The following is a 12,768-nucleotide window of genomic DNA, read 5'->3' on the forward strand; positions in this document are numbered from 1 at the left end:
AACTGTTAGTTCCTTTAATATAACATTGGTTAATACCCAGCAGTCAACCTATATAATGCTGAAATGCTTAATTACCATTCTGTAAGGAAAATTAAAAACTGCAAGCACCTTAACAAGTTATATGTGTACACTGGAATAATCCCCTGTATTCCCCATCCCCTACATGTATTCCCTTTCACACATCAGTAAATATAGCATCATATCTAGTTTGGCTATCCCAATCATTGTTCATCAGCTCTTTGAAATGATCAGCTCTCTAAGTCTTGAGAAAGCTGTTTTGAGGCATTCTTGAGATCTTCTGGAGATCATGATCAACAGGAGAGATTTGTTTGTTTATTTATTTAATAAATTTAATAAATAAATTTATATTTAGCACTTGATCCATATGATTCATGATCCATGTAGCCATATTTGATCGTGTATCAACAAAGAGCCAATTTGGTTGAATGAAAGCCAACTGGGTGAATTTGGGCTAGTCTCTCTCTCTCTTACAAAGTTGTTATGGACAAAATAGGAAGATGAAAGAGTATTAGATATGTTCATTGCCTGAGATTTATAAAAATAATAATGGTGGGAGAATAAATAAATATATACCACAATTAGCTGTCATTTTGAAAAAATAAATAACTGTAGCATACCCCCTAACAGGCATAAAAAGACTCCTTGCAGAAAGAAACTCTGTTCAGATATACAAGGTAGACCATTTACTTTGTGATTCTTAATATTATGAGTATAATCCTCATAGTCATTAAGAAGTTTCCTACATCTTTATTACTTAAACAAAATCAAGATAAAAATCTCTACAATATATATTTTAATAAGTATTCTTGATTCACATTTGGATAATCTTATTGTAGGATTGTAGGATTATTTGGCAAAGTTTACATTGCCTGAATAAATCACAAAATAGCTTAATACAATGTGTAAGGCTCGGATGTAATTCATATAATACGTTAAACTGCAATGTGGGATATTTGGTTGGTACAGAAAACCATGCAAATAATAAGAAGCACCTGAGTAATATATGATTAGTTCAGAAGAATCTAATTTTCTCCTGTCTGTTGGACAAAAAGGAAGAGAAGATGATTCTATTCATTTTTGGTCTTTATTTATCTAACTGGCATGTTGGTCTGCATGGTAGATTAATCAAGAGGAATGCAATACTTTACCAGGTTCATATGACACATTAGTGAATTTGGAGACAGTGAATCCTTAAATCATCATCATTATCATTTTAGCCATTGTCTATCCACTGCAGGATGAAGGTCTCTTCTGTGTGTTTCCAATCTAAACGGTTCTCAGTTTTCTTTTGCCAATTGGGCCCACAATTCTTGCTGATGTCGTCAATCCAGCTTCTTTCCACCTCTTTTGTGGAAGCTTTTTATCAAGTGTGATCTATTCTATGATGGCCTTGGTCCACCTCCTATCAGTTTTTTTGCTATGTGACCAGCCCATTTCCATTTCAATTCTTTTACTCTCTTGATGATATTGTATATTTTCATTTGTTCTCTAATCCATGTGCAGGTCTTCCTATCTTGTCTTGTAATGCCAAGCATGTATCTTTCCATGGCTCTTTGCACCACTCATAGCTTTTGTATCAATTGCGAGGTTAGTGTTCATGTTTCACCGGCATTCGTTAGAGCAAGTATCCCATAGTGATCAAAAACTTTTCACGCATAGGGGGAGGTTGTTCTTGAAAATTACACTTAACTTGCCAAATGCCTGCCAACCTCATTTAACAGGCTATTCAGTTTCCTTTATTGTATTACCTTCCATTGAGATCCGTTATTTTTAGTGAATTTATTATTCTGGAATCCTTAAATATGGTTAAGGAAGGGTATTGTAACTACAATTTATATTGATGGTTTGTAATGGGTTATTTTTTACTATAATCATAGTTCCATATTTATTTGGTTACTTAGAAAATTATTATGGCACCCTTATTCAACTCATAACTCTAGGTGGATAACAACCAAGGAGAAAGCATAGTAAGAAATCATATGAAAATAGATTACAAATACAATTAAAAAACAAATATTTGTCGTTAGTTGAAAGATAGCACTAGCACTTAGACTTATATACGACTTCACAGTGCTTTATAGCCCTCTCTAGGTGATTTACAGAGTCAGCATATTGCCCCCAACAATCTGGGTCCTCATTTTACTGACCTTGGAAGGATGGAAGGCCAAGTCAACATTGAGCCGGTGCAAATCGAACTGCTGGCAGTCAGCAGAATTTGCCTGCAATCCTACATTCTAACCACTGAGCCACCACGGCTCTATAATACAGTAACTGAGGTATTTCATAGTGTACAGCACCAAAATGCACATATCAAGTGAATAGATTAGTAGCTGGGAGTAGAGCATATAGCTCATGTCTTGTTTTCCTCCTTCTTATTTGGAAATTATGTAAAGTGGATCAGAATCATGTTCATTTGCATTCATTATGTTAAATATTTGAAAATTGGACAGAAGTCAACCAAATATGAGGAGAAGCTGATAAAAGTAATTAATTCCAAAGAAGTTGAATAAATATGGCAGAGAAAAAAAAAATCCAGAAAATTTCTCCGAAGTGCATTGATATGGCGAGATAGTTGAGTAGCATCCCTGAATGCAGCTGTCCCCTTCATTACCTTGATTCCTGCAGTATGTAATAAAAATTCATTACTAAAATGACTGAATGCATTTTCTGGTGATTGGTGTCATTGCTTTCAGATTATACCTACCAATTAGGGAGAAAGAAAATGCTTACTTCCTGCAGTACTGATATCTCTATTTTTCATAAGGAAAAAACTTATTGTAGAGCAGAAGTAGGAACAATAAAAACATTAACCAGTACTAATAATAGGATTTTTAGAAACTTGTTCTTTAAATTGATAATTTTGAATGTTTCATGAAAAAATAATTAAATTCAACTAGTTTTGAACCTAGTGGCCTATTTTTAGTGGTTAACAATTGTATGCATAGCTATCTGTATGCAATATGGAACTTCCATGTAGAACTTGAGAAAGGAAAAGGTTGTCCATGATAGGCTATAAATTCTCATAATACATTTGAATATACTCTGAACTATAGTAATATATGTGATATTCTATTATATCATGCCACAGGGAAACAGATATAGGAACCAAAGTCTGTGGCAAATCCAGATGACAACTACTTTTAAATATATTGTGAAAAGACTGCCACAGGATTTAACATCAATCATAACTTCAAGGAAATGTATATCTGTTTCTTCCCTAGTGTGTATATGCCATTAATTGTTGGCAATGCCCATGACACTCTGCATTAGATAAACTCGGCAGTGCCTCTTAGAAGGATAAATCAATAAAAATTGTACATCAAAAATAATATCCAAAAGCAACAGAAAACATGTCAGCCATCTAGGATACTCTTAAAGTGGCATTGTTGAATAGAAGATAATAAGTAATACTGCCTTCACTGTGAAAATATTGAAGTAGAATTCAGATTTAACAATATTTCTTAGAAACGGAGACCAAGTTTTCTTATTATACTGATACTGAGAAAACAATTGTTATGCCTCGTTATTTTGTTAAACTTTTCTGTCTCAGGTCTCTTTTCAGCTTTTCCCCCAAAGTACTGTCTTTTACAATGACAGTTTATGTTTTGTAACTGATAAAAAGATGTGACCTGCCAAAGCTTTGCTTATAGTTTAGTTTAGTTTAGTTTACTTTATTGTCATTGCACCTCATACAATGAAATTAAATGCCATCTTCAGTGTACATCATACATAAGAAAACTAAAAAAAATAAAACAAAAACACACAGTCTCCAACCTCCGTTTTGTGGCGAAGGTTGTTGAGAGCATGGTGGCACGACAGCTTCCCCGGCACCTGGATGAAGCTATCTATCTGGACCCGTACCAGTCGGGCTTCAGGCAGAGGTACAGCACAGAAACGGCATTGATCGTGTTGGTGGATGATCTCTGGAGGGCTCTGGACAGGGGTTGCTCCTCTGTCCTAGTCCTATTAGACCTCTCAGCGGCTTTTTATACCATCGACCATGGTATCATGCTGCAGCGGTTGAGGGGGTTAGGAATAGGGGGCACCGTTCTGCGGTGGTTCTCCTCCTTCCTCTCCGACCGCTCGCAGTTTGTGTTGGCAGGGGGACAGAGGTCGACCTCAAGGCATCTCGCATGGGGAGTGCCGCAAGGGTCGGTCCTCTCACCCCTCCTGTTCAACATTTATGTGAAGCCGCTGGGTGAGATCATCCATGGTTTTGGGGTGAAGTGTCATCTGTACGCTGATGATACTCAGCTGTACATCTCCACCCCAGACCACCCCAACGATGCCCTTGATGTGATGTCCCGCTGCCTGGAGGCCATGCGGGCCTGGATGGGGAGGAACAGGCTCAGACTCAACCCCTCCAAGACCGAGTGGCTGTGGCTTCCGGCGCCCCGGTATAGTCAGCAGGTGCCATCGCTGACTATTGGGGGTGAATCTTTGCCCCCCACAGAGAGGGCTCACAACCTGGGTGTCCTCCTGGACGCACGGCTGTCTTTAGAAGAGCATATGACGGCCGTGGCCAGGGGGGCCTTTTATCAGGTTCGCCTGATTCGCCAGTTGCAGCCCTTTCTGGATCGGGACGCCCTGCGCACGGTCACTCACGCCCTTGTCACCTCCCGGCTGGACTATTGTAATGCTCTCTACATGGGGCTCCCCTTGAAGAGCACTCGGAGGCTCCAACTGGTCCAGAATGCGGCCATGCGGGTGGTTATGGGTGCAACTCGTTGCGCCCACGTGACACCCCTCCTGCGCGAGCTGCACTGGCTCCCAGTGGTCTTCTGGGTGCGATTCAAGGTGTTGGTTACCACCTTTAAAGCGCTCCATGGCATAGGACCCGGGTACCTTCGAGACCGACTTCTGCCACCAATAGCCTCCCACCAACCAGTCCGCTCCCACAGAGAGGGTCTCCTCAGGGTACCATCGGCCAAGTTATGTCGGCTGGCGACACCCAGGGGGAGGGCCTTCTCTGTGGGAGCTCCAGCCCTGTGGAATGAACTGCCCCCGGAAATACGTAAGATCTCTGACCTCCAGGTGTTTCGCTGCGCACTGAAGACCCTGTTGTTCCGTCAGGCTGGGCTATCAACATAACGATTTTAAATTGGGGTATTTTAAATTTTTGGGATTTTAATTGGAGCCTAATTATTTAATGATTTTAAATTTTAATCGTTGTTTTGTTCTGTGTTTTTAAATAGGCTGTACACCGCCCTGAGTCCTTCGGGAGAAGGGCGGTATAGAAATAAAATAATAATAATAATAATAATAATAATAATAATAATAATATCCATCACATTCTATGCAACTGAATTGAAAACCCACTTGAAATTGAAATAATGATACTGCATTAATATTACACTATAGAATAGAATTCAATATAGTTACTGCTCTGGGATAGAAGCTGTTTTTCAGCCTATCTGTCCTTGTTTTTATTGTCCTGTACCATCTGCCAGATAGTAATAGTTCAAAAAAAGGGTGCCCAGGATGAGATGGATCTTTAAGAATGTTTTAAATTTTCTTAAGGCAGAGGGAGCTATAAAGCTCTTCCAAGGAGAGGAGAGGGCAACCACTGATTCTCTGGGCAATGATGTTAACCCTCTGGAGCGCTGTCCTATCTGCCACTGTGCAATTGGGAAACCATACACAGATGCAGTAAGTTAAAATACTCTCTATGGTGCAGCAGTAGAAGGTCACCAGCAGTTTTTCATTCATTTGTTGTTTCCTGAGAAGTCTCAAGTAGTATAATCTCTGCTGGGCCCTTTTGACCAGTGCTGCAATGTGAGTGCCCCAGGTCAGGTCCTCTTTTATGATAACACCCAGAAACTTAAAACTGGCCACTTGCTGCACTCGGTCTCCATTGATAAGCAAGGGCTGGATGTCTGATTTATTCCTTCTATACTTTGTACCTTGTTGTTTGGCTCTAATTGACCTAATGAATACTTACGATCAAGTCCAGTTGCAAATACTATTAAAGGAGCTTCTAAATGTCTTGTAAACGGAAGAATTTCAGTTAAGAGAGGTAGCGAAGAAAGTAGAGCTAACTATTTCTTTCCAGCTTCCCCCAAAATACTGGCTTCTGTTTCATTTAGGAACTGGTATTAATTTGCTTGTAGATGGGGGACATATTTTTTTCAAGGATAGGAAAAGGTTTGGAATTAAAATGTTTTGAATTAAAAAGACCAAGATTGGTGTTGAAGGTCAAGTGTGAAACATAGAATGACATTAGATTTCTTACTGTGGTTCTTCATTTACTATAATAACAACTACATACAGGATTGCAAATGAAATAACAGTTAAAACCTTAGGAACCTTATCATTGCTGGTGTTTTATTATTTTGAGATGATTAAAAAAGATGCTAAAATATGTGAAAGATTCTTGAAAATTAGTACAAAACTGTCTCATTTAGCTCATACTATTATAATTTTTTAAAAAAGTAATTATCTTGAAAGCTTGCTGTAGGAATGTTTATTAATATGTGCACTGGAGACTATTGTGAAATGCTCATGTCAGCATTATTTCTCTGACAGTATTGGTGGATTCTGTATGGTGACTTATTTGTACATAAACCAGTCTAGACAGTTAACTAATAAAACTGCATCAGGATGTACGTATGTACGTATGTACGTATGTACGTACGTACGTAGTAATTATTTAGTAATCGAGGTAAGCTTGAGGTAACGCATTGTAAGCCGCCCTGAGTCTTCGGAGAAGAGCGGCATATAAATCAAATCAACAACCAAAAAAAAAAAAAAGCTCTTGAAAAATATATCCTATGCCTCATTATGCTCAATGCCTTTTTTATAAATAGAAGAGTTGGGCTACTGAACTTCAGTCTACATAGAAGGTTAGATAGGATTTGGAAATGAAAAAAAAAAACTTTATTTCTGTCATGTATCATATCATAATCAGAATGGGTTCCTGGCTACAACAATAAATATTAAAATCAAGACAGCATTGTAGTAATGAAACATAAAGTATTACAGATGACGTGAATCTATCCTACCCCTTATGTTTTCTAAAAATAACTGTGTTGTTACTGGCTTCTGATTGCATTCTCTATTGTTCTCTTAATTAAGGCCCTAATAATATATAAAGAGACTGAGTGAATAAATAATGGCAAAGTTTGGGGGCTATTAATAAACAATCAGTTTTGATTTGGCCCTGATCTATCCCTATATAAATCTTACCAAATTCAGCTCCCACCATCACAATGAATTTCTTACCACATACCACTGTAGAGATGGGTTCTACAGTCTCATCTTTCCTTGCTCAACATAAATTTCTAAAGACTTTTGTAAAAAAAAAAAAAGTGATAGAAAAACGGAATTTTGTTTAATTTTTCTAGCCTTTGTCATACACTTTACAATATTCTGATCATATATACACACAGTGATTTTAAAATATAATTTGATGTTCTATTAATTTACCATCATAGGTTTTAATTAATATCAGACTATTTACAAATAAGTATCTAGGCTGCAACTCTAGAAAGACAGTGAATAAAGAAAATCTTAAAGGTAACCCCTAAGAATACATTCATTTTTATAGATCACAAAGTAGTTTATGAACATCAAAAAAATTAAGTTAGTTTGCCTGAATCTTGAAAAGATCTAGTAAATTAACATTTTCTTTTTTTCTTTTTAAATTTTCAGTTGGTTGGTGGAGAATTTGATCTAGAGATGAACTTTATAATCCAAGATGCAGAAAGTATAACATGCATGTCAGAACTTTTAGAGCACTGTGATGTAACATGTCAAGCAGAAATTTGGAGTATGTTCACTGCCATCCTTCGTAAAAGTGTCCGGAATTTACAGACCAGTACAGAAGTTGGTTTAATTGAACAGGTGCTATTGAAGATGAGTACTGTGGATGATATGATTGCAGGTATAATTTATATAATAGATTATCATAATCCAGATATCATTTTAACATTGTATATGAACTGATTAATTATTAAAGGATAGTATCTGAGCAGAGTTTGGAATTTTAAAAAGTTCAGATTATTTTGTAATTAATGAAATTACATATTTTAAAGAAATATGAATAGATTATGATTATTGCTGATACCACTTTCTCAGACACCGTTTTAATTTTTTTTGTTTTAATTCTCAAAAATAAAATTTTGAAAGTTTGTATTTAACTTATTTAGTCTATTCAGGAAACATTTGTGAATTTGAACTGGGTGGTAATCAAAGTAAATCAAACTTTAAATTCTGCAGATGTTTAAAAAATGCTTTCTTAGGATTATTTGAATGAAAACTGTAATGTTGAAAGAGCCTTAGTATATATCAAAAATCTTGTGTGCCAGACAAAAAAACAAAATTAAAATGCAGGTTTAGGGAGTATTTTTTAAGCTTTTAATGTGTAAATTATTTTGCAATATGATCAATTATTTTCCTCAATGTTTTATATCACGAAATATAGATATTGAACTATTTCTTACAGAACCAGTATCTTAATTTTTGTCAGGATTTCAGTAAGGATCTGATAATAGTTCTTGAATTGAATCCAGGAACTGAACTCTGACATTCCTATGTTAGCCACTAATTTTTACAGAGAATCTTTAGAGATGCCCTTCACAAACAAATTTATGTGTTGTAAAGTTGTTTAAAATAATGAATGCAATTTAAAAAGGTAGGTAAATCAATCTTGGATAATCTTTCAATTTGTTTTACTGTGAATCCTAAAGGAAGTTTTAGAGCATATGTTGTATTTTTTTTTCATTGCCGTGGGAGATATTTTCATAGTATCAGATGAGAAACCTTACTGGAAATTCTTATGTGAACATGAAGGAATTATTATGTTTTTCTAGATTATTAGTATGACCTATTGTCACTGAATCTGATTTACTTTGACTCACGGGATAACTGTAAGTGTTGGGATTTGCCTATATGGGGTTAAACCAAAAATGTGAATTAAATATGTGATTCTCAACTTCTGTAAATGAAGAATTGATTCTATAGTGTTTAGAATAAAATTTAAGTATTTGATGACAGAGTCTGTACTCTGCATATTTATTCCCATTTTATCCTCAATAGATGCTACAATATTATATTGTGTAATTCTGAAGTATGAAGGCCAATAATGTACTGGACTTCTCCCCATTTTTTCCAGTATCATTGCTATATGTACTATACTAAAAATCCATTTTAGAAACATAAAATTTATTATTAAGCTTGAGGTTTGTAAAGAACAAGGATCAAAATGGATGGCAGGCCTAAAGAGTAAAAATTAATTTTAGCCAATTTTAGCTTCCTTAATATGAGGAACATATAACTGAGTAAATCTGATAATTCTGTTCAAAATATATAACTAAGTCCCTTTTAATATGAAAAAGAAAATCCTATGCCATTTTCTGTTCCACCTCTCTAATAATTTTATCATTCAAAGTTATACGCAAGGACAAAGTGTATATTTAGATTTTTATCACTAAAGTAGTAAGCTTCATAGTTCCATGGTCTGAAATTAAAATATTTCTATCACATGTTGTAAATATACAGAATGAGATACCAGGAAATAACCTAGTTGAAAATATTTTTTCAGTGGAGAAGAAATAAAGGTATATTCTTGTTAAGAAGTCAGACAATGCTCAATATTCACTCAGTTAAATTAAGAAATAACTCTTGGAAAATGTTATGAATTTAAGAATATTATTTGGAGGATGGAGTATTACGTTTTCAAAAAGTATCTAATGTTTGATTAAAAATATTCCCAACTATTATATGTTCAACTTTATTGGTACAAACCTATTAAAACAATTGTATGTTTGTTTTGGAGAATATCTGGTAGTCTATAAATTTTTTTGCAGTACCAGACATTGATCATCAGTCTGGAGATCTTCAGCTTAGAAAATTTATCAGAGGTAATTATGATCAGAATTTCCATTGCTAAGCAAGACCATTGTTAAGTGAGTCAACTCAATTTTGCAACCTTTTTTTGTTATAATTAAGCAAATTACTGCAGTTAAGTGAATCCTGCAGTTGTTAAGCAAATGCAGATTCCCCAATTGACTTTGCTTGTTGGAAGCCAGCTGGGAAGGTTGCAAATAGCAATCACACAACTCCAGGATGCTGCAGCCTTCATAAATACATGCTAATGGCCAAATGCCTCATGACCATAGGGATGATGCTGCAGTCATAAGTGTGATGACTAGTCATAAAGCACTTTTTTGAGTTGCTAAATGAATGGTTGTAAATCAAGGATTACCTATAAGTAAAGTAGCAACACATCTTGCAAATTTACAGTTACTATTTGCATAAAATAGTAGGCCATGATGTCACAGTTGTGAGCTGATCATCAAACTCTTGGATTAAAAAAAACAATATTCCTACTTCAAGTTAAGATTAATGGTTGATAAAAGCTTCCATATAGTTACAAAATAATGTCTGATCATTTCAGAAACCTTTTGAAGTAATAAAGATTCTTCTCTTGATCAATATTTCTTGCTTTATTGCAAACCTTTCTATATTGTTGAATTTGTTTATGAAAAAAGGGAAAACTCACAATATGAACTTTTTATCCATCCATTCAATTGCACAAGTGGTTTGGGCTTTTGTCATGGCAGATCTAAGAAATCTCAAAATGAATTCTTAGGGCTTATTAAGTATGATTTGATTGCTTATTAGTAACCTATGGCTATCACTAAGTGTTGTATCTTATGATTCTTGATGAATTTTTTTTCCTCTCTTTTTTCTTTTTTTCCTTTTATGTACACTGAGAGCATATGCACCAAAGACAAATTCCTTGTATGTCCAGTCACACTTGGCCAATAAAGAATTCTATTCTATTCTATTATCATTATTCGTCTGAATTTTGCAACACAGTCTTTAATTGCTGGGAAACCTAGCATTCAGAACTAATAATGTTAACAGTCAATCCAGTTTGTACTTTGAAATATTATTTATATAAAAAAATAATAAGGAAGCAATGGAGTAATTTTATTTTTCTTTGAAGATCTTCTCGTTGATATGTTGGGGGTTCTTGCCAGCTACAGCATTACCGTTAAGGAATTGAAGCTTTTGTTCAGCATGCTTCGTGGTGAAAATGGAATCTGGGTAAGCTATGGCTAATGTAAATATAGTTATGACTTGTTTAATTAAGGTGCAACATCATGTGTAATTAAGCATTTAGCATTTTTTTAAAAAAAATTAAATCGGATTCTGATGACTTCTTTAAAATAAATTTCTATTTGGAAAACTAAATACCAACTAATATACAGTATCTCATTGTAAAGTGAATAAAATGAACATTAACTATAAATATAGATACTAGTGGCATGGCATAGCGGTTTTAATGTTGAAATACAACTGGTGAGACCCAGGTTCATATATATGAGGGAATTCATAGGTAACTTTAAGCCTACCACTTTCTTCTGAGGGAAATTTGAGGAGAGTGTTCTGTGTGTGCTGTCTCATTCTTGAAGGTGAGGTGAGATATAAATCTAACAAATAAATACAGTAAAATAATTGTACAATTTTGTTTTTGATAGCCTAGACATGCAGTCAAGCTGTTGTCAGTCCTTAATCAGATGCCACAGAGGCATGGTCCTGATACTTTTTTCAACTTTCCAGGCTGCAGTGCTGCAGTAAGTTTTAAGCAATAATTTATTGATCATAGTAAAACTTAAATCTTCTTCTAATGTATAAATATGAAAATACCATGTTTAATTGTTTCACTTATATAGAATTAGCATGACTACTTTCGGAGCTTTGATATCTGAGAAAGATATCTGAAATGATTTTTCTTGGTAAAACAGTTACTAGGTATATTCCGCTCCATGTTCCATCCCTCAGAAACTCTGGATCACATGCATTATCTATGCTAAAGAAAGAAATGGGAAGTGGGCACACACCCAAAACCCTCCAAGCCCAGACAGATGTATTTTCATCTATTTTCCAAATTCTAGTATCTTTGTATGAATTATAATGGGATGACTTGGATTAGTGCACTGAGATTACAAATTATTTATTTTTTGCAAAACATTTTTAGTTTTATTTGATAATAATTAACTTTGTTTTCATTTTTTCCATAGGCAATTGCATTGCCTCCAATTGCCAAGTGGCCTTATCAAAATGGGTTTACGCTTAACACTTGGTTTCGCATGGATCCATTGAATAATATTAATGTAGATAAAGATAAACCATATCTTTATTGGTAAGTATCATTGTGATATTTTTAGTGTTGTTTAATTAAATAATTGCTTGCTTCTTTTAGTAGAGAAAACAGGACTTTTCAGATATTTGGTTATTTCCAGACGGAAATAACCAAAGAAAAGACAAAATCTTTACACTATAGTCTTATGTATGTTTACTCATATCTCCCAATCTATCTTATCTCACAGGGTTGTTTTATTAAGAATTATAGGAAAGAATACTGTGTGTTGATAGAGGAAAGCTTAACATAAACCAAACTATTAAATAAGTAACCTTTTTCAAAGCAACATAGAGGATTCCTATACAATGCATTAACAAACGGATGCTGTATGCTTTCCTAATAATCAGTGATACTAAGCATAGCATACATTTAAGTAAACATAAGATTGTGACTTTGAATAAATATAATTTGTATTTGATCATTTCTTTCCATATCCAACATTATAAACTATTGGGCTTGGAAATGTATTAGATAGGACTAGGCTGGCCAGCTCAAACAGGTTGGATTTACTCTCTATATAAATGTGTATGTTCTCCCATTTATAAAAAAAAATCTAGTTAAGCTGAAGTCAATATTATAATAAAAATGTGAGAAGT

At 34.7% G+C, this 12,768-nt stretch overlaps 1 protein-coding gene across 4 annotated transcripts in view; it reads left to right on the top strand.

Annotated features, from left to right (window-relative positions):
- NBEA (neurobeachin) overlaps nt 1-12,768 on the top strand; it is a 365,883-nt gene that overhangs the window by 20,600 nt on the left and 332,515 nt on the right. For all 4 annotated transcript variants that reach the window (XM_087894770.1, XM_087894771.1, XM_087894772.1 and 1 more), the window contains exons 2-5: nt 7,672-7,903; nt 10,973-11,073; nt 11,508-11,603; nt 12,051-12,172. In XM_087894770.1, coding sequence (XP_087750896.1) covers nt 7,672-7,903; nt 10,973-11,073; nt 11,508-11,603; nt 12,051-12,172 — 551 coding nt within the window. The remainder of the gene's footprint in view (nt 1-7,671; nt 7,904-10,972; nt 11,074-11,507; nt 11,604-12,050; nt 12,173-12,768) is intronic.

This window comes from Pantherophis guttatus, chromosome 5 (assembly GCF_059756535.1).
Source record: "Pantherophis guttatus breed Tessera chromosome 5, ASM5975653v1, whole genome shotgun sequence".
Taxonomy (NCBI): Eukaryota; Metazoa; Chordata; class Lepidosauria; order Squamata; family Colubridae; genus Pantherophis; species Pantherophis guttatus.